At 26.1% G+C, this 24,439-nt stretch overlaps 1 protein-coding gene and 1 long non-coding RNA gene across 2 annotated transcripts; one reads left to right on the top strand and one right to left on the bottom strand.

Annotated features, from left to right (window-relative positions):
* Positions 1 to 28: 28 nt before the first annotated feature.
* LOC140175907 (uncharacterized) lies at positions 29 to 1,489 on the bottom strand. The gene is made up of 2 exons (XR_011866947.1): positions 1,188 to 1,489; positions 29 to 725 (listed from the first exon to the last, which is right to left on the bottom strand). It is a non-coding gene; the product is annotated as an uncharacterized lncRNA (long non-coding RNA).
* A 19,241-nt stretch (positions 1,490 to 20,730) lies between these two features.
* On the top strand, positions 20,731 to 23,945 carry LOC112716623 (F-box protein At2g26850). The gene is made up of 5 exons (XM_025768572.3): positions 20,731 to 22,366; positions 22,500 to 22,579; positions 22,761 to 22,933; positions 23,129 to 23,203; positions 23,432 to 23,945. The coding sequence occupies exons 1-5, from the start codon at positions 21,677 to 21,679 to the stop codon at positions 23,617 to 23,619; spliced, it is 1,206 nt and encodes a 401-aa protein (XP_025624357.1). The 5' UTR covers positions 20,731 to 21,676; the 3' UTR covers positions 23,620 to 23,945.
* Positions 23,946 to 24,439: the final 494 nt, after the last annotated feature.

Here is a 24,439-nt window from a genome sequence, read left to right on the forward strand (position 1 = left end):
TGGTCCAACTCTGATTGTGTGTTCAGCGTCGGTGGTGTCAACTTGGATTTCACAATTGAAGGATCACATTTTCCCAGATTCACTGTCTTATTTGAGGTACTATGGTAACAAAAGTGTAAGGCTGAGGAGTTGATGGCTAAAGATTTGGTGCTCACTACTTACGCTACACTGGCTTTAGAGAACTGCTGTTGCCGAAATACTCTCCCCTCTCATGGACCTTGGACCCCACCCTCCTCGAAGCCGTCGTCCCGGCGCGCATAGACAAATCCTGCCGCTTAAGTATCACCTGCAAGATATTAATTTTTACCGGTCTCAATCTTTCCTCCTGAATCACCCAATACATCCGCGGCCGTCGCCACCAACTAATTACCCCACTTGACAACGAGTTTATGGAGCCTGCAACTAAGAAAACTACTGCGCTTGGGAGATTCAAGGAAGTGGACTGCGTTTCCAGAGATCTCGAGAAGAAGTTGGCTGCTGATCGTAAAGCACTGGAGCCTCTGAAAGCATTGTGAGGACAAGACTTCTGCAGCACCAGAAGGAAGGGCTGTCGTGGCTTGTGGTGGCTCCTTAAAAGAGAGGAAAGCGTTGAGCTTCTGCCGTTTTGAGTGGAGAAAGCAGGGGGAGTTTTTGAACCTCTTAACAAAAAAGAGTAGGTGTGCAAAGCCAGAACCTTGGAACGGAGGGATCTTGGCTGATGAGACGGGGCTCGAATGCTCTAGTCACTGAAACAGTAACACTTATCAAACACCAGTACATTATTGAACAGCAACACCATTCAGCAAGGCGGTGATGACACTAAATTAAACACTGAATTGAAGTTTAGAAATTAAACAGAGCATTAGCGAGGCAGAAACTCAAAAGTTTAAAACAACACTAAATTAAATAGAGCATTAGCAAGGCAGAAGAAGAAGAACATTAGCAACACCATTAACCAAGGCAGTGATGACACTAAATTAAACACTGGATTAAATTTCAGAAATTAAACTGAGCATTAGCAAGGCAGAAATTAAAAGGTTCAAAACAATACTAAATTAAACAGAGCATTAGCAAGGCAGAAGAAGAACATTAGCAACATTAGCAAAATTATTTGAGCAAAAATTTCAGAAATTAAAAGGAAGAAGAAGAACCAAGCATTCAGTAACCAGAGCAAAATTAAAAGGAAGAAGCAAAGCACGGCCACTCACCTTCGACGGAGAAACGGACGGCAACCGGCGAGAGACGAGACGACGCGACAGGTGAGACGACGACAAACGGCAAGCTGCTCCAACCTCCAAGCCACGAAGAGGGAAGCCAGTGGACGACGTGCCGAGCTACCTGAGTTCTGGACCTGGGAAAGAGGAAGAAGCGGAGACGCCGAGAACGGAGAACCTGGGGACGACGGTGGCAAGGAACCTGGGGACGACGGTGGCAAGGGTTTTGCTTCAAAGGGCTCGTTCACGAATGATGGGGGAAGTGGGGAGGGTTCCACGAATGGAATGGGCGAATGGCTTAGGCTCATTGCCCGTTTGGTTTTTATTTTTTTAACACAAAACGGTGTCGTTTTCATATGAGTGGCTGGTTATTGATTTAGTCTAACCGACTGGTTTCTTTCCGGTTTAATAGTTTTTAAACAGTTTTCTAATTAGCGGTTATTAGTGATAAACCGGATAGTTTTTATTGTCAGTTTTCAGTTGAACTCATTTGAGTCCAATTTGTAGAAGATGAACGGTTTGTTTGAGTGAGCTTTTAAAAAAATATCTTTTTTCGAATTATCTTTTTTTAAAAGATCTTATAGAGAAGTAAAAGTAATTTTATGTTTTGATATTTCATGTAAAAAGGTCTTTTTATTTATCAATTATGTTTGAGTATAATAATATAAAAGTACTTATTTATTTATTTATTACATGAAAAACATCTTTTTTTAAAAGAAAAAAATCTTTTAAAAAAATGTAAATTACAGCTTCTCAAAAAAGATCTTTTTTTTTTATTTTACTAGTACTTTTACTTTTACTACTAGAAATTTACCAAACACGTTAAAAAATAAAAAAAAATCTTTTTTCATTAAAAAAAGATATTTTGTTAACAAAATAATGGCGCCCAAACATGCACGAAGTATATAGAGCTAATACATATGTCAAGGTTAATATATTCTATTATATTATATAAAAATCGAGTTTTTACATTTAATGATAAAGCTGATGTGGTATGCTTCTAAGAGTGTTTTTAATTTATTTTTTTAACTCATTAAATATAAGTTATTATATAAATTAATTATATCAACATTTGATTAGATATTTAAATATCACATAATTTATTATAATTTATATCAATTTGATTTGGTATTATTTTTTAATTTATTTCTTTTAACGTTCTGTTAATATTTTTTAATTTATTTCTTTTAATTTATTAAACCAAATTTATTATATGTAGTAATTAATTAATTTGATTAATTTATTAGTCATTAAAATAATAATTCTATTAATAAAATAGCAATTGAGATCTCTTCAATAATTCATTTATTGTTAGCAATTTATTTATTTTAACTTATTAAATATAATTTATTACGATAAATAATGTAAATTTTTTATAAAACAATGTTTAAATAATTGTAAAATTAAATTATACTACGAATGATGATAAATATCTTGGTATTATATCTGTTACAAAACAAACTTATAAAAATATTATGTTTATTATATAATTTAGTTATATAAAAAAAAAAGCTTATGATGATCATCTTATCGTATTAGTGTAAAAATTATAAGTGTTATATTACTTTATATACTCTTAAATCTCATGTCCTTGATGAATATTTGTGACTGGATAATTATTAAAAGAAATTGATTTAATATCTATTTTATATTCTATTTAAATTATAATAATGAGTAAATATTTTTTTCAAAATAAATAAGGCAATTCTTTTCATAAAAATAATGTTTAAATAATTGTAAAATTAGATTATATCACAGATGATGATAAATATCTTAGCATTAAATATGCTATAAAACAAATGTCTAAGAATATTATGTTATATTATATAATTAGTTATATTTTTCTGGTCTTCAATTTATATTATTTGGATTGGTATATTATTTTTAAAAAGTGTTATTCATTTTTTTAATTATTAAATTAAATTAGTTACAACTAATTAATTAGGTTGATTATATATCTAGATAACTTTTTATTTATTATAATTTAATTTATATAGATACATGATTTTTATCATTTTACTATTTATTGTAATAAATTTTAGAAATAATTTTTACAAATTTTAATTTATTTTTTTATCTACGTATTTAATGTTTAAGAATATTTTTTTAATTTTTTTATAAATAGATTAATTTTATAAGTTATAATTTTTTTTTATCTGCTTATTTCCCTTTCAAAAATAATTTTTTTAATTTTTTATATTTTTTTTGTGTATTCAATTTTTAAGAATGATTTTTTAATTTTTTATTTATAAATAGATTATTTTCTATTTTAATGTGTGTGAGGTGAATATTTAACTTTATAATTTTGCATTGGCTTATTGTACAAATATAATTAATATGATCTTATTTTTATTATTTGAGCATCAATAATACCTTTATAATTTTTTTACTCCGTAATTTACTTTAACAAAAAAAATAATTTATGTAAATTTAAACTTAAGGGCTTATTATGATTAAACTCAAGTTTTAATTTATTTTGTCATATTGTTATATAATTTACTAATAAATATATGAGATATTTATCATAATTTTATTTTTAATAAAAATATCATTGTATTAAAGTGATGCATTTTAAAGATGTATAAATGATATTTTTATTAAAAAAATATAAAATAGCAAATACTATTTTATTTTCATTTTGTCCTTAATATTTAGTTTTAATTTTTCTTTTAGAGTTTCAATAAGTTTCAATTAATTATAACTAATCAATTATATTATTTGATTTGACCAAAATAAATATTAAATTATTTAATAAAAAATAAATAAAAATAAAAATAAATGAATTTAATTTAAATTATTTTCTTATTTTTTATATATAGAAATCAGAATGTGTTTTTATGTAGTTTGATTAATAATTCTTAAAAGAGTTATTATTTTGTTTACTAATATTTCAAATTTTTTATAATATTTTCATAAAACTTGATTAATAGGTTCGTTTTTATAATTTTTTTTATTTTTAAATAAAAATATATCTTAATTTTTGTCTTTTATCTTTTATATTAATTGATTATACTAAATTTTTTTACTGTGTCTTTTTATCAACTACACGCACTATTTTTCTGTCTTCTTTTACTTTTTTTAATTATTTTGTTACCTTATTTTTTATTATTTATTTCACTTTTACTCCTCACATGTTTATTGTATTTCACTTCATCTATCTTAGTCTCAATTTCATAGTTAACTATTAATTATATAAAATTCAATAATTTCTTTCAAAATATGTTTAAATATATTATCTATTATATACAATCGTTGGAAAAAACTAACAAATATAAATTGAATATATCATTTAATTTTAATTTAAACTAAAAACTAAATAAATTGTCAGAAAAATAGCAATCAGTTTTATTTTTATTTTCTCTATAATTTTATTTAAAAATAAAAATCTCTCTATAACTACTAGCATTGCCGATAAAAAAATTATGAGTCTCTATAAAATAAAAAATATATAAGATAAATAACATATATATAATTTTAAAGTTATTAATCGTAGATTAGAACAAATTTTTAAAAAGAAAGTCTTATGGATTAACATGTAATCTTTTTATATTTTTAATTTTTTCTAAAATTTTTTAGATTTATCAATATTTAAATTGTCTATACATTATTTTTCAAAATATTATGATTTCACAAGTTATAATATGTGATATTAGTTAATGTTATATATAAAAAAAAATGTGACTTATATACGCATTGTTTAGATTAGAAAAATTTGTAGGAAAAAATGTTAAAGAAGAAAATGGATGAAAAACTCAACTTTCTATTGTTTGGATTAGCAAATAAATTGAATGGAAAACAAAAAAGTGCATGAAGAGCTCATGTAATTTTTTTTTCTTCAGAGTTGGGAAGAAAATTAATGGAAAAGTACAAACATAGGTAAAAGTACAGAGTTACTTTTTGAATTATAATTTATATATAATATATAAGAACATTAATGTAATTTTACTCTATTACAATTTTCTCTCTTTTTATTTTTCCTTTTATCTAAGTAAAAGAAAAATTTTTCTCTATTTTTTTATTCATTTTTTCTTCATCTAAATAACACACAAAAAATATATTTTTTTTTTATTTTTTCCTCTCATTTTATTTCTTTCCATTCTCTTTCCTCTTATTTTTCACCTTATATCCAAACAATAGTTTAGTGTTTATCCATTTATCTTTTATTAATATTGTTATAACAAGGATACATTATACATGTGACTTTATAAGAATGATATAATCATTATCTGAGAATTTATTGAGTAGTTATAATAGCTCCACGTCACAAACTAATAAATGCTAACAATATGGATGATCACAAAAATAACTAAAATGGGTATTTGCAGAAATTATTCGTATTTTGGAGTTAGATGAAGACCCATAAAATCCTCACAATCAGTCACACAAAAATAGATGGGAGCTAGGGGTGGCAAACAGGCTAAAACCCGTTGGGACGGCCTGTATAACCCACCAAAAAGGTAGATTTGGCTAGAAATTTGAGACTGCCAAACTTAAAAAATCTGCCTAACTCGCATCCCGTAATCCATGGGCTTTGGTGGGCTTCGGCGGGGTGGACAGGGCATGCTTTCCTGCCGAGCCAGGTGTTTTTTTCGTTAGGGCCATTTCTTTATAAATTTTCTTTATAATTCACTATATATTGATGTTCTATTTATTAAAGTTCTGACGCTAACTAATGGATTGTTATACACATAAGACGAAATTCAAACTCCAAATACTTACTTAAATAGACAAATGAGATGACCATTCAACCAATATAAATTGATTAGAATAAATACTAATTATTTTTAATATTTTTAAATTGTAAAATATTATCATAATAATTATTTTATATATTTTTCATTTAATTTTTTAGTAAAAAATTTATATAATTTTATGTATTACCCGTGCTGGCACAAGAACATACACTAGTTTTAAATTAAAATTAAATTATGGACAATTAATTAATTAAATTATAATTAAATTAATATAAGATGTTTATTATTCCTAATATTCGGATAATTTTTTGGATAATATAAGTGTATTATATTTAATAAATTAGTAATATTTTATCATAAATGTTCGAATCAATATAATAGCAAATGATTACTTATATTAGACCAAATATTCAATCTACAATGTATACTTACTCCATTACCTCTCAAACGGATTTTTTTAAAAATCATAGTTTTATGCTCTCAGACCTCAGCCGTATCAAACTCCTCAGGGCATAAAACTTCAAGAAGCCGGACGAAAGCAAATGGTGATGCACCTCAATTCCAAGAGGAGGTGGGCCATCATCGCCACACCCATCAAGAATCGCTACGTGGACGCATTTATCGTGTGGCAAGTTATTTAAAAAAAAAATCAAAAATAAAAAAATTTAAATTTGTGATTTTTACGTGAATGTGAATATAAAAAAATTATATCGTATAAACTGTAGTTCGTTGACATTTTAAAATAAATAATTATATAAAATTATAATTAATTAAATAATTATATTAAATAATAAAATTATAATTAATTAATTAAATTTAGAAATTAACACGTACACTAAACGAGGGTTATTATGTGTTGGTGGTCTTCACAAAGTATTTGACCCGATGAACAACAAGTGTCTGTATTTTTTTTTTCCTTTATTTCTTATCGAGTTTAGTTAACATGTAGATGTTAATATTATTACTAAACCATTTGTTCTTATTTATATCTTATTAGACCCCATCTCCCATATTGGTCCCCACAGAGTCATGGATTATTTATGTTTAGAAATTAGAAATTCCAACATCATACGATTCATCTAAACATGCAATTGCATTTTATATTCAACAAAAGTAGGCAATATAAGTGTATAATAATATTCCAAGTCTATAAAAACCTTCCCCTCTAGGTTTGAACAGATTGGTACAACTAACACATTCTCAAATTATTATTCTACACTTTTTTTTTCTTCGTATTATTGCTCGTATAGAACACTTTGAAAATGCCAAATATTATATATATGAACAATGTTTGGTGTATATTAAAATTAATTATTGTGTTTTTATATATATATACAAATCCTGAAATAATCTAACTCAAATTCAATCTCATAGTATAATCAAATTATAATCAAATATAATTTATAAATTATATTACAATGCAAACTTCATTTATAATCAAATAAATTAAAGGTAACAATAAACTTAACGATAAAATTATGAAAGAATAAGAAAAGAAAAGTTGAAAAATATATTTTATATTTTTTGATTGATTGTTGATTGATTGAATTGTAAATTATATATATATATATATATATATATATATATATATATATATATATAGTATTGGCTTATTAAAGATAAAAATAAATAAAAATAAGATAAGAACAAATATAGATAAGATAAAATAAAATAATAAAAGCTAAAATTGTAATTGAATTTATATATTCTGTTGGGTTGAATTTGTAGGCTGCGAGATTTCTTTATTGTTGTCATGGGTTAAGATGAAAGAGTGGTTTAATATGCTCGCAAGCTGGAGGATGAAAGATGTCAAGAACAATTATTGAGATTAAGATGGAAGGGTTGAGAAGACAAAGGTTTGGTGAAGATGTCAACTAGCTGCTCAGAGGATGGAATGGGGAGAAGTCACTTCAGTTTGAGCTTTTTGTCGAACCAAGTGACAATCAACATCTAAATGTTTGGTCCCTTTATGAAAAATCGAGTTAGTAGCAATATGAAGAGCACTATGATTATCACAATATAAAACTGGTGGGCGGATAGAAGAGATGCATAAAAATGGTAACACATTTAGTGTCCATTGAAATTCACAAGTTGTGTTGGTAATTGCACGATATTCTACATGAGCAGGCAATAGTAATTTATTTCTTGGTCTTCCAAGAGACTAAAGACTGCCTAAGAAGAAACAATAGCCTATTAAAGATCGTTGAGAGCCAGGACATCCGATTCAATCAGAGTTACTAAAATCGAGAAGCTGAATTTCTGATTCTATTGGAAAGAAAAAGTCTTTTGCCGGGACTTAGTTTTCAGATATCATAACACATGCTTGGCAGCTTGAAGGTGAGATTCAATAGGAAATGCCATAAATTGACTTAATTGTTGAGTAGTATACATGATGTCCGGTCGAATAGTGGTGAGATAGATAAGACGCACAACCGAACAGCAGGAAAATTTTGTCGGAAATTTTGTCTTGATATAGTCTTGTGGTACTATCCATTGGAACAGAGGCAGATTTAGCACCTGATAAACCAAAATCCTCCAAAAGATTAAGACAATATAGTCCTCTTGAGACATCGATGAATAAACCAACCAATTCAGGTCCTAAAATCCTTTCAACCTCTCGTCCCACTATAAATAATCAACCTTCTAATTTAGGTCAAAACGATCTTCTTCGAATTGTCGAGCTGCCTCCCTGCTCTATTCTAGGTCAAGGAGAAAGGGCATGCCAGCAACTTCATCAGGAGCCTCTTTGAAATCAGCACTTTTCTATCATGACACTTTCTTCCAATAAAGGCACTCGTCCTTCAAACCAACTTGGACTTTTATCAAGTCCAACTACTCATTATCTTTGTTCTTTTTTAGTACTTTTTCTATTGTTAACACATTTTCAAATCGAGATTCATTCTTGAACACTTGGATCATTGATTTTGGTGCCACAAATCACATTGCATCAAATTTATCTTAGGTTCATTTTTTACACACAATTTTTTTTATTATTGTTCATTTACCAAGTGGTTCTCAAATTACTATTTCTTATAAAGATATTGTTCAATTTTTACCATCCTTAATTCTTCATGATTTTCTTTATTTACCTCATTTCAACTATAATCTTATCTCTATCTCAAAAATTACTTCAGCACTCAAATGCGTACTCACTTTTTCATCTTCTTCTTACACTTTACAGAGCAACAATTTGAGGATGATTGATTTGGGCAGAATGGGAGAGGGATTATATGTCCTTGAATCCAATTTCGGTAAAAATTCATTCACTACACATTCCATAAATTTCATCCAATCCTCACCCATTACACCTTTAAATATATGATACAAAGATTTAATCACTTATATAAACATTTTTCTTTTATTTTTATGCATCATAACGAGGCTTGTGACGTTTGTCATCTTTCTAACTAAAAGAAACTTTTATTTTCTCAAAGTTTTAATAAAGTCAATGCAAGTTTTGATTTATTACATTTTGATATTTGGGTTCTATTTCAACAAAATTCTATTCATAATCATAAATATTTTTTTATTATTGTTGATGATTTTAGTCGCTTTATTTAGATTATTTTATTAAAATCAAAAGGAGAAGTGTAAAATCATGTAAATAATTTTATTACTTTAGTTGAAATACAATTCAACTCTAAAGTCAAAGCTATTTGTTCCGATAATGGACCAGAATTTATTTTACATGATTTTTATATTTCAAAAGGCATTATTCATCAATATAGTTGTGTTAAAACTCTTCAACAAAATAAAAGGGCAGAACGCAAGCATCAACATATTTTAAATATAGTTCATGCTCTTATGTTTCAATCTAATTTACCATCATCTTTTTGGTCGTATGTTATTAAACATGCTGTTTATTTACTTAATAGAGTTTCATCATCCACAATTAATTTTAAAACATCATTTGAAATTTTATTTAATCATCCACCAAATTATCATGACTTTAAAATTTTTGGATGCTTATGTTTTGTTTCTACCCTAACGACAAACATATCAAAATTTGATCCAAGAGTAAAAAAGACTATGTTTATTGATTTTTAACATGGTTTTAAAGGATATATTATTTATGTTTTAAAAGATAAAAGAATTGAGATTTCTAAAAAAGTGTTTTTTTATAAAATAATCTTGCCCTTAGCCACAAAAAATATCCAATTCTATACACTCAACTCAACATTGTCAAACACGCCTTATCAAAAATAAGATTCAGTTAGTCTTCCAGTTGGACCCTTACCTATACCTATTGATCTACTTTCATCCAATTCTTTCTTTTCTTCAAAAATATCTCTTTTTTTCTCACTGTCGCGTCCTAACCAACTTGAACCCATGACTCTCAAATCAAGTCGTACAACCTCTCTTTTTTCTGCAATAGACACTAACCCATCATTACTTCTTCATCTTACGTCACCTTCTTTGTTATTGAGCAACTCTATTTTCGTCATTTTGGCCGATCTCACCGACCTTTAGTGTATTGCTCTGATACTATGATAAAATTATGAAAGAATAAGAAAAAAAAGAGAAATTGTAGTTCTAATGAAACGGTTTAATTATAAATTTATTTTACTATGTTTGAATTTATTGTCAAAGCTATTATAACAAAAAATAAAATAAAAGGAGTGAGTAAAAAATGTATTTGAAGAGAACAAGTGATCAAAACAAGTGAATTAAAATGTATACATTCGAATTTCGAATTTATTGTATAAAGAAAAAAATAGAAAAATACACTAAAGATAAATGTGACGATGATAAAAGAAAAAGAAAACAAGATTCAAAGAAATTTAGTGAGAGTAGTGAGAAATTTGATGGAGGTAAGAGAAAGAGACTGAATTGAATGAATGAAAGAAAAGATTAAAGGGTGAAGACCTAGTGCAATGATGATTGAGTAAGTTGCGTGCATAAAAAATTTAGTATATAACTAATTTGGCTTATAAAAATATAGGTGAATGCTATGGTGCTTAAAATGTGGTGCCTATTTACTAAAAAAGTTAAAAATTAATATTTAATTTAAAAGATATAAAAATAAATATTTTTTAAAAATTCAAAATTTACACAAAAAAAAGTTAGATAAAATTTAGACACCAAATCATAGGCATCATAAAATTGACCAAAAATATATATGGTAACGGATTCTTGTGATGTATACATTCTTTATATACATTAATTACATCATAATGCTTGATATCTCAAAGATAATAATTATTGGATTTAGTTAATATGTATCTTATAAATTTAAAAAAATTACTAAAAATAAAAAATATAAATTTTTAATATATTTATTTTATATTTATTAAATAAAAATATTAAAAAAAATTTATTAATAGTAAATTTGTTCTTAAGACACATGTTAATCAAACTTATAACATTTTATAACTAGTATTTTTTACTCGTAATAACATTATGAGAATATAAATCTTTTAAAATTACATTAGTTTTGTCCTGACATTATAGATTTTAGCACAAAAATTTATACAATTAAACTATTTTTACAAAAATATCGTAAGAGACAAAAGTCACCGTCAACTAAGAAGATTAGAATTTTCGTAGATAAAAAAATCAAATAATAAGATTTTTAGTTATTATTTTTATGTGAAAGGGTTTACTTTTTTTACTAATAATTAATTTTAATATTCGTTATCTAAAATTTAAAAGAATTTAACGTGTATATTTTATATTTGATTAGGTGTTAAATCTGGTTCACAAATAAAAATAATTAATTTTTATGCTTGCTATTTAAAATAATATTTTTTCTTTATGTATATAAAAATATAATTAGATATTAATATAAAAAAATTATATTGATATTTATAAAATTAACTCAAAATTTTTTTAATAAAATAATTGAATCTTAATTCTAACTTTAATCACAACATTAGTATTTTTTCTAAATTATATGTAATAAATATTTAAAAGAAGATAAGTAAAATATAGAATAAAAAAATAAACAGTAAAAATTTAAAACTAAATAAAAATATGTAATAATATTTTTTATTTGAATTATATTATGTTGTTAATTTTTTTGTATAACAGAAAAGTAGAAAAAAAATAAAAAATGAGAGAAAAGAGAGAGAAAGATAAAAAAGAAGAATGGGAGAGGGAGTTTGTTAATTTCGGATAAAAAAATTTATTTTAATTATAATAAAAAAAGTATTGGATGACATATTTTGCTTTGTTAAAATACTAATATAAAATATAAATTATAATTATATATAAAGTAGGAATGATAGAGAGAACTAGAAAAAGAGAGAGATATAAATAAGAGAATGTAAGGAGGAAATTTGTTACTTTTGGAGAAAAATATTTTTTTTCAATTTTAATAAGAGAGTGTCATGTGACACATTTTGGTTATTAAATTAGTTAGTAATATATGAATATAATATATAATATAGCTATAGTTAAAGTTTATTTTTAATTTAATTTGTATACAATTAGAGAATGTTATATTGTATATTTTGATTGTCAAATTTATAATTAATTATTGATAATGATATACAAGAGGGATAGAGTGAGTGAAGAAATGAGAGATAGATAAAAGGAGAGAGAGGAGGAAAAAATTCTTTAATTTTAGAAAAAAATATTTGATTTCAATTACAATTAGAGAATGTCACGTAACATATTTTTATTATAAAATTAGTAATACTAGTATATGTTCTCGTACCCTATATGGAATAATTCATAAAATTATATAAAAAATTTTATTAAAAAAATAAATTAAATATATAATAATAATTATTATAAATATTTTACAAAATCATAATTAAAAATCAAATTCTTGGAATTTTTTATATTAAAATACTAAAATAATTAGTATTTGTCTTAATCAATTTGAGTTTGTTGAGTGGTCATCTCATTCGTCCGCTTAAACAATTATTAGGAGCTAGAATCTCGCTTTGTGTGTGTAGCAATTCATTAACTAGCAGTAGACCCTTAATAAATGGAGCATCAATACGTGGTTAGACTTTGCAGGAATACCCGAATACGCGGGTATCTGACCCATCCATACCCAGTTGGGGGGATAATAACTTGATGCAAGTCGGAGTTGATTTTGCTCGGGATAGGACATAGTCGAGTTTAGGATGTACCCCAGATATATACATAAAAACACTTTTTAAGAATTAGAATTTGCATCACATCATAGATTTAGTGATTTACAGCATGCCAGAGAAACCTAATCATCCAAATTCAGAGTCTTCTTCTTCTCGACTTCACAAAAAATCTCATAGCTCTTGTCAATATGGTTGCTAAGCCCATCGCCATCTACCCCTTCACGCTTCACAACCCCATCTTTCTTCAACAGCTCATGTCGCTGTCACTGCTTATTCCGTTACCGTCGTTGTTGAGTATGTCGTCGTCGTCGTCGTCGTCGTCTCTCTCTCTCTATCTCTCTCTCTCTCTCTCTCTCTCTCTCTCTCTCTCTCTCTCTCTCTCTCTCTCTCTCTCTCTCTCTCTCTCTCTCTCTCTCTCTCTCTCTCTCTCTGAGTCTATTAGGTTCTTCTATTCTTCTTCTTCTACAAACTCATCACTTAGTCGCCGTCGCTATGAGTCCGGACATTGTCGTTGCAATTTTATGCAAGTCTGTCACTGAATAGAATATAATTTTTATTCAAGTTGGACCAGTTGGAAATAGTCATGCATGAGATCATTTTTACATGTAATTTCTAAATTTTATCATCCAAATTTGATCTATGTGGTTGAGTATTTTAGTATGACGATCATTATGGTTTTGTTGCGACACTAATGTGATAAAAGTTATGATAATTTCATAACTAATTAATATACAAGACAAACCAGATTATTAAAATAACTAGGAAAATAACATTCAGATGTGCGCATAAAGTTTATAAGATGTATTATCTTGGAAAAATATATATGTATAGCCCAAGTGAAAGATTATTAGAAAATTATTATTTCTTAATATATTTATGGGCAATACATATATTAATTATTTAATTATAATCACAATTTAAATAATTTCACATTAAATAACTTATATAACAGTGATCTCATTTATTGTCATAAATGTTGAATTAAATAAGTCATTATTATTTTTTATTTAGATAAATGAGATTAAAACTAGAGATTCTAATTTATTTGTATTTTAGGGTTTAATGAGTACCACACTCAAATATAAATAATAACTTCAAAATTTTGGTCCCCAACATATCAAACTTGCCTCTGTAATTTTTTTTCCCACAGTGGAGTTGCGATTCAGCCCTATCAGGGATACAAAAGGTTTTGGTTGACGAAGATCAAAGAACCACAAGAGCCAAACTCTCTGATCTCAATCATGCTCTCGAATGAAGGGACGCTTTCGCTCTTTCAGTTATATTTTTTAATGATTTAACATGGATGATCTCGAGATTGAGAAATACTAAAATTTTCAGATAAAATAGAATTTTTATTCAATCAAATGATGATAAATAATTTTATTGAATTAAATTATATTAATGTGATTATTGAATAATAAAGAATGTTAGAAAAATAAATAAATAATATTTTAAGAGTATAAAAATATTAAATTATCAATTCAATTTACTTTTTCAATTAACGAGAATAAATCTCTTGAATTAATTATTTTTTTAAAAAAAATATATACCTGAAATTATTTTATTTATTCAAAAATCTTTTAAACATATAATGGTTCAATTAGAGGTTGACTATTGAAAATTGAATATAGTATTTTTAAATTTATGTTTTTAATAAAAAGATGTTCTTAATTCTATTTATCCTAAATAACTTTATATTCACTATTACTTATTTATCTAAATAATTCTAACATGATATATAGAATATTGTTTTTAGATAGAAAAAATTTAAAATATATTTATTCTATTTCAAAAATTAATATTCATATTTAACTTAGGATTTCAACAAATATGACAAAAAATATTATATTTTTTAGTTAAGAAAGCAAAGTATCTATAAATATATTTTTGTACTTTATCTTTAGATTTTTAAAAAAAATTTGGTAAGTTAATGAAATCAAATCATATTTTTATAACATATATAAGAATGTATATTACACATAAATAAAAAATATTAGGTGTAATAAGAACAAATACATAAATTAAAGTAAAATTTAGAAAAATAAAAACCAATAAAATATTGAAAGAAAGAAATATAAATAGAAGATAAACAAAATTATTAAACGGAAGAGAAATAATTTAATAAATTTTATGTATATATAAAAGAGGAATATAAAGTAGCACATGTCATCGATGTCATAATGGTTCTGAATCCATTTTTCATTGTCTTCGGGAGTGCCCTAGTGCTAAGGAGGTCTGGAACCTTTTAGGCCTGTATTCAGATAACTCGAATTTACATGATTGGCTCTATAGAGGTGCAAAGAGTGGAGATGTTTTTCTTTTCTTTTCGACCATCTGGTGAATTTGGAGAAGCAGTAATCAGGACTTATTTAGTATAAATGATTCATGGAGTGCTAGTAAAGTAGTGAGTTTGATTCGTAGTTCAGTAAGAGAGTTTCACACTATTTTTGCTATAAATCAATCTTTGTCTCCTCCTTCACTTTGTTTGCATTGGGTTCCACCTCCAGTTCATTCTGTTAAATTGAATTGTGATGCTAGTTGGTTTACTCCTTTTGGCTATGCTGGTTTAGGTTGTATCATTCGCAATCTTGATGGATGTTGGTTGAAAGGTTACACTGGGAAAGTCGAAGTGTGCAGTGTTCTTTTTGTTGAATTATATGCAATTTGGAGAGGTTTACTTCTTGCTTGGGAGAGTAGATTTCGTGACGTTATTTGTGAAACAGACTATTTAGAAGCTCTTTTCTTGGTAAACCAAAAAATACTTGGTAAGGATATTCCAGAATGAGATTTGGCAAAGCATATACAAGAGGTTATGAATTGGAATTGGAGAGTCTTTATTCTTTTAATTCGAGGACTGCAAATAGTATTGCAGATTGTATGGTTAAAGCAGCTGCTTCTGGCGTGGACATTCACTCGAATTGGAGCCAAGCATGGAGTGAGCTTCAACATCTAATAGATTTAGATATGACCTTAACCAATTAATTTGGTTTTGTCTTTTTTTTTTCTTTCTTTTTCTATTTAGTCACCAAAAAAAAAGAAAAATAAAAAGAAGATATACGGTACCTTGTTTAATTTAACAAGATTTATGAAAATAAATATATAGAATAAAAGAATAAAAAATAATAATAAAACTAAATATCTGAATTAATATCAAAAATAAAAAATAATAAAATAATGATAATTCATCATAATCTTAATCTTTTAATATAATTAATTCTAATTAAATAATCAAATAAATTGAATATAAATATGTCTAATCTAATCGTATAAAAAAATAGTAAATTTTCTACAATTAGACATATATATATATAAAATAAAACGTTATTTTAAAATGAAATTATTATTATTAATGACATATGAATATTAAAATAATAAAATTATATTAATGCATTAATTGAAATGTATTATTAGAATAAAAAATTACAAGAATTAAAATAACTAAAATTTATTAACTTTAATTAGTTAAATTAGCATAAAATAAGAAAGAGATTAATCAGGTTAAATAAATTAAAAACATTATTGAGCAAAGCAAATATCACAATAATTATATTATTAATTAAAATATCTTAATTCAATCAATTCAAATTTTTATTTAAAATAGATAATCAAAGATTACCAATAAATAAAAATAAATAGAATATAATAAAAAATAATTTTAATAATATAAATAATTAAATTAAATTATTATATATAATTTTTACTTTTTACCTTATTATAATTGAAGTTAACATTAATAGTAAAAAACTAATTTTAAATAATCTCAATTTGTATTTTACAACATAATTAAAGCACAATTTATAATTTTTTATTTTGTGATTAACCAACATTTTTTAAAGTTTTTGGTTAAATCTACTGTATTTTAAGATTGACAAATTTTTTCTACAAAACACAAATTTGTGATGAATTATTACAATCATAATTAATTAATAAAATCAAGAAAATATTATTAAAAAATCAAATAAAAGATAAAAATTAGAGTAAAAAATTATTTTGAAACTAAAAATTTGTTAATTGTGCTAAAATTTTAAATATTTGTATCTTATTATATAATCAATTTTATTACTCACTTCAATTTTATTATCTCTTTGTATCTAAAAAAGTATATAATATCACACTTATTTCAAAAAAAAAAACTCTTTAAATATATGGTACAATATTTAATTTAAGAATAATAAGATAAAAAAATATCTTGATTTTTATAATAATATTTAAAATTTTAAATGACGATAATACAAAGAGTTTAAATCTACTAAATGAATCTAGATCTTAATTTAATAATTGTCCTTTGCACATCTTATTTAAATTTGAATTTTAAAATTTAATTTGTATGTTTTTTTTCTCCTAATATATATTATTTTTGACAAAAAAAATCTATTAGACCAAAAAAATATTCTACCAAAGAATTATTAATGAAGATTTATAATTAGAGAAGAAAATAATAATAAAAACATTAATAATAATAAAGAATAAGAAATGAAGCCATATGAAAGAATGTTAAAAAAGAAATAATAAAATTTATATTAATAATAATAATACTGAGAAAAAAATTATCATGAGTAAAAAATTAAAGAACAGATAAAAAATTAAAGAACAATTCAAGAAAACAAAAACAGCAAAATCAATAGTAATTATACAAATCAAAATACATAAGAGAAAAATAGACTATTATATGATAAAATTAACATGAATATATTTCATCATTAAATAAACAAAGTTAACGCAAAATAAAATTACACGTAAAGATTAAAAAAACAAAGAAAAAAGAGTTAAAATATCCAAAATGATAAAAAAAATTATTTTTATAATTTTATTCTGTCATATTTATAAATATATAAAAGACTATAAAACAATGAAGTTCTAGCTAAATTAATTTGTATTTATTATATTCAATTAATTGATATATATAATATTAAATTATGTGATACTTAAATATTTAATCAAATTAATTAATTGATATAATTAGTTTATCATAATAAATTATATTTAATAAGTTAAAATAATAAATTAAAAAATACTCTAAAAAATATACTATATTAGCTTTATTATTAAGTTATAAAAATTTAATTTTTGTATAGATAAAATAGATATAATAGATAATAGATTCATACATAAACACACACCATTAATTAGAATAATATAACCTCATTCAAGCACATATCTCAATATCTATTTACTTTTCACATAACATAATTCATATATACATTAAATAATTACACAGCAATATTGAATACATATGGTATAGAAATTGGGAGCAGTGAGCACTTTTAATAATTGTGGGGCTGCCGCCGTTCAAGAAGATGGCAAGTCAGGCCAACCAACTTAAATAAGGAAGATGGATCTAAATTCTAAAATCACCAGCTAGTTTTATTTATTTTTTAATACGTGGCAATAAATTATTTATTTTATTATTCGCAGGAATTTTGATAACCACCTAAATTATGTGGACTTTTTAACCTGCTGCTAAGACATACACTAATTTACTCTCTTTTTCTCAAGTCTTTGACCTGTAACCTCCTAATAAAATTCCTTAATTATATTCATCAAAAGTCTATTTCTCCTCACATGAGAAAAATATGGAGCCATGCACATAAAAAATCTAATGCTGTCTAAATCACATGAATCCCATACCCTTTTTTTTTTCTTGGTAAGTAATTATGCAGTTCTAAAAATACATATTAAAATTATTATTAATATAAATGTTTAAACTTTTTTATTTAATAAAAGCACAATAAATACATTGAAAATTAATTTTTATATAATTTTTTAATTTATAATTTTATTATATATTCTTAAGATACATATTAATTAAATCTTATTACATAGTTATTGAATCCAGTTTGATTCTCAGGTTAAAAATTCAGTCACCCGTGATTAATTTGGATTGAGTCATAATTTAAATCGACTAAATAATTAGTTCAGTTAAAGTTAGTAAAATCTGATAAAATCTGGTTAAACTAGAAAAAGATATTATTTTCTATACATAATATTTTTTATTAAATGTATTACATAAATAAAATTAAATTAGTTTACCAAATTAAAAAAATGATATTTTATTAATTATACTATATTTTCTGTTTTTAAATTATTATTTTTATTTTTTTTATAAATACTTAAAGGGTATAATAAATATAAATTTATAAATACTTATAAAGTATAATAAATATAAACTAATTGATGAATTATTAATATTTAAAAATAATATTTAATTTAATGTAAAATAAAACTAAAAGAAGATATTTTTTATGAAAATAAAAAATAAAATAAAATTTATATAATTATTTAATTATGAGAGAATCAATTAATTTAATATATAATTTAACAATTAAATTAATAATTTAATAATTTAATAGTCTCATCGGTTCGATTACGAATTCGATTTGGATAGCTATGATTTTATATATATAGCTTCATGACGTATTTACCTATGTATGTAATATATCGTTCCACATCTTCAATAAATATTTTATGCGTAGATGTCTTTATAGTAAATAGTAGTAATTAATTAAATAAAGGATAATAAGACTTTGTAAATGCCTCAAGCAGTGTTGTCCTTAAGTAGCAAAACTTGATAAGAATCGTAAACAAGACCAGATCAAATTGTACGTTGCTACTCCAATTTAACCAATATTATTAGGCACATAGGATAATTAATGCAGTAGTGGAAATTAAACTGGAAAACGTTGTTTTAATTGCATTGGAAACATCACACACAACAAAGCATTGTAATATTGGTCCCACGTCCTTTTCTGGTGAAACAAAGCAATAAATATTAGCTTTTCTTTAATAAAAAAAATATAAAATAGTATGTATATTATTAAGAGATTATTTAAATATATATACAACTCTAAAATAAATTTATATTATTTTAATAGAAAAGACCTTTTCGGTAAATTATAAAATTATTACTACAAGTTGAGAGAGATTATAATAAGAATAGAATTAGTTAAAAAATAGATAATATTATGTTAAAACTCTAAAATAATAGCCTCTGAAAAAAATATTAATGAAGGGAATATTTAATGCATGTTTAAAACTATTTACAATTTTATTTTTAAATTTATAATATTTATAACTTATAAAAAAAAGAGAATTTTGCTACTACTTGTTAAAATTATTTAAAATAAGCATTTAATTTTTTTTTGAAAAAATAAATGCACTACAAAAATGCTGTAAGCCTTAAAATTTTCAATTTTCAATAAGAAAACGTTTTATATTTAACACCTTAGCAAGTGTCACTAAATCCTAAGAAAAATAAGCACAAAATGTTATCAATAAATTTAAAATGCGTATTGAATCTAGGTAAAAATTTAAGTGCAGTTAATTTCATGTAAAGTTGATAGTTGAGAGTCGTTAAATAATTTGACTGATTTAACTAAATTTTCATCTAACGATTCTAAACTATCAACTTTACGTGAAGTTGACTGCACCAGAATTTCTACCTTGAATCTATTACAAATAACATGTAATAAATTCTCTTTTGGTGAGTTCTGAACCAATTTAGGACACAATTTTTGGTTCTTGAGTAATGAGTATGGAGTATGTGTGTGTGAGATAAATCAATAATAATTCATAGCTTTTTCAATACACATTGCATTGTTGGTGCTGTTTGAGTGAGTTTGGTGGAAGTTAGGCAAAGGAACAGGTACATCTTTTTAATGCCGTTGCAACCCCTTGTGACGTTAACACACCCAATTGTGTGTCATTCACTCATCTATCTTTTACATTTATAATATTCTAGTTTTAATTTAATAATAACATAAACTTTTTAATTTAATTAAAATCCCCCATCATTCATTCTTTTTTTTTTCTTTTTTCAGATAGTAGTCCCTTTCCTTTCTCTTCTTTTACACAATCACGCCACACATATTCACACACTAATGAGTTGTGATTAAAGTAATAGAAACTTTTAATTCAATTAAAAGGGGCCCCACTTTGTATTTAGTTATAACAACAACAACAATAACAACAACAATAATAATAATATATATTACATAAAATTGCATACATCATCTTATCTTCTTATATATATAGTTACATTTTAAACTCCATTGTCATATTTTAGTATTTGGAGTTAGGGTGATATGCATGTACCATAATTGGTGACCATATATTATTATTATTGTTGTTACCTAAGATATTTTTTTTGGTTTAAATAGGTGTTTTTAGTATTTGCATTTAGTGGAGTGATTTTCAGCTTGTAATTCCCAGATATGATATGTAAAAAATTCACAGCAAATGAGTTCATTGATTTTGATTTTGAATGTAGATTTTTGATATGATCCAAAAGAACATCATGGGCATGTCTCTTTTGGGGGTCATGATTACAATCTAGTAATAACCAAACAAAGATCATAAGAACACCATCATCAATCAGTGCCAGCTGCCTCCCACTGGTGGTACATGTTGTTGTTGCCCCTTCTCTTTTCTATGTTGGAATTCACTTTGTGCATTCTAGGTGTTTGTTCCATGTCCTGTGCGAGAGAAGTGTTTGCTTTAACTAACAATCTTTTGAGAGAACAAAAAGCCTTGTCGGTTGTGTAGTCTACACAAGTCCTTCTCTGAAAGCATTGCATTAAGATTTTTAAGGCACTACTTTGGCCTAACCAATACTCACTCTTCTTCCAATGGTGGATCTTGTTTTTAAATATTTTATTTGTAATAGTAGAAACACTTTTCCTTGTTTCTTTTTCTTCTGCTAAATATATAGACCCTTTTGAAATCCAACCTCCAAGTACAAATCACAATGCTTTACTTCCTTATATCTTTTGTGTCCTTTGTGATCCTTTCCAAGTCCTTCACCAGAAAACCACACTGTAGAGGAGATAGTAGTGGTGGGGAATCAAAACTAGTTTCAACTTGGTTCTTGGGGAATCTTCCAAGTGTGTTGATTTCTAGGGTCAAGAAAGGAAGCATTATTGGTCTTAGTTTTCTTCAATTCTCTCTTGGAATGCCGCTAAAGAAGAAGAGTTTGGTGTCTAATAAATTGAACAATAATGGGGAAAAGGAAAAAAACATGGTTTCTCTGTTGGATTTGCCTGATTTGCCATTAGAGATTGTCCTTGAGCACCTTTCACCTGCTGAATTATGCCGTGTGGGAGCAGTGTGCAAATCTCTCATGGACAGAAGCAGAAGTGATTATCTATGGCAGAAACAGATGGAGAGAAAATGGGGTAAAGTGATAGGTGATGTTGCTTATAGGCAATGGCAATGCCATGTAGCTTCAAGAACCAAAGAGAAGATGTTCAACCAAAGCAATCAAAGAGGAATATTTGCTTCTCTTCGTAGTTTTTCCCCATTCCTATGGCTCAAACCAAGAGCAGGAAAGGGTGATAATAAGTTAAGGAACTCATTGCCTGAAGATTCAACCATGGCTTTGTATCTTTCTCTTGAGAGTGGCATGTTTTGGTTCCCTGCTCAAGTCTATAACCGTGAGGTAATTAATTAACCAATTGCTGATAATAATAACCTGTTTGTTGATTTTGGTAGGTTGCCAATATTGCACAGTGATTAAACTTCATTGGGATACTGTATTTCTTTGTAATTGATTTCCACTTTTCCTTTTTCAGAATGGTCATGCTGGGTTCATGCTTTCATGTTATGATGCTCTTTTGTGCTATGACTCTAGAACTGACACCTTTCAGGCAAGGTATGTTGAAAGATTTTACTCCTTCATAGTTGAGCTTAGTCCAATCTATTAATCTAATGTGGTTAATTAGACTTCCAAATTGTCTGAAATCTTTGCATTTAGACAATTTTCAGAGTTATAATGTTGAAGTGTGAAAACTCGTAGCTCTCTTTAACATGAATAAGTTCATAATTTCTGGCAGGTACTCACCTAATGGAAGATGGACAACTGAAGAAAACATACAATGGGACAGGTTGAGAGTACCACCAATTGACAATTCTCCACATGTTCTTCATATCTCTGATTGTTTAGATGACTTAAGACCTGGTGATCATATTGAGATCCAGTGGAGGAGAAATAAAGAGTTTCCATATGGTATGTCTGATGAAATGTATCAAATCAATGGTTCTGATTCAATGGACTAGTTTCTAAATTATCCCATGTGAAGAATTGTATAACACTTTGGTCAACAACCATTGATGTTTTTAATTTATAAGTTTTGTGTGTGTGTGTGTGTGTGTTTGATTACCTACATTTACTAATTTTTTTGCTTTAATTGTATTGTTTTAGGTTGGTGGTATGGTGTCATTGGTCATTTGGAATCATGTCAAGGATATGCAAACCAGTGCCTTTGTCACAAAAATGGTAAGAGAATCCACTTTTTTACATTTTTCTCCCCCATTAAATTGAGCTTTCGTTTTGTTGCATCTCTGGTATGACAGGATTTTTCACATAATCATTTATAGTCTTATGTCATAAACCACTTTTAGTAATTAATTACACATATAAATCATGGGTTTGTCCTTTCTGGCTTTGGTCATTGGTAAACAAAGTTTGAGTTGATTTATGTGACAAAGTGGTAATTTGTGACAGATATGGTGATTTTGGAGTTCAACCAATACACCCCTGGTTCAAGGTGGAGACAAACCATGATAAACAGGAAGCATCATAGAGAAGAAGGAAATGAAATAGATGGTTTCTATGGTGGAATTAGGAAGCTGCATAGCAATGAGGAGATTACAACGTGGAAAAGCCTCTGGCCAACCAAAACTGTAGAATGAATGAGTTGACTCATAGCTTAGATCTTTGTATATTTTAATTGTTACAAGGATGAATTTGTCATTGAATGATGTCATTCCTAACAAAAGGTATAGCATAGAAAAGAGTACTACATTGGATGAATTTTCACACACTCCTTAATACACTGTATTGCCAATTTATAGTAGTGTATATGTTATATATTTTCTTGCTAGCTATGCTCATTCTCTTTCTTAATCCACAATGTTGGTCCTAGTGTTCATCTCTAATACACTTTATGGAGTGATAACATTACATATTGTTAAAGAATTAAACCATTTAGTTATAAATTATGACATATATTTGTTAATGTGTTTGTGTTAAACACAATTATGTTTTATTGACTTGTTTCGTATAACAATGCCCTAATTTGCTCTTTTTAACTACCAATGTGAAAAGAAAATAAAATATTAGGAGACTTAAAATCTCCTTTGCAATCTGTATGAATTAATCAAAATTCTAAAATGATACTTATTCAGCCGAATAAAAAATTTGTTCTAGTTTTTAATGCCCAAATTAATTCCTAAAATTTGAAATTTCAATGGGATAAGTATTTGAATGTTTCTCTATGGGTATCTAGATGATGGAGATTACTTAAATTAGCACTTTAAATTTATGAAAATATAAAGGTTAAGTTAATTAATCTCTGAACAGGTTTATAAACTCAAACAATGTTACTAATTTTGGTCTTATATTTAAATTGATTTTCTTAAAAAATAAAAAGTTAAATAACTCGAGTACTCATCAGGAATTTACCTAGCACATGCCTCATTCCAAGAAAGAGGTCGACAGACTATACATAGA

This window comes from Arachis hypogaea, chromosome 10 (genome assembly GCF_003086295.3).
Source record: "Arachis hypogaea cultivar Tifrunner chromosome 10, arahy.Tifrunner.gnm2.J5K5, whole genome shotgun sequence".
In the NCBI taxonomy this organism is placed as follows: Eukaryota; Viridiplantae; Streptophyta; class Magnoliopsida; order Fabales; family Fabaceae; genus Arachis; species Arachis hypogaea.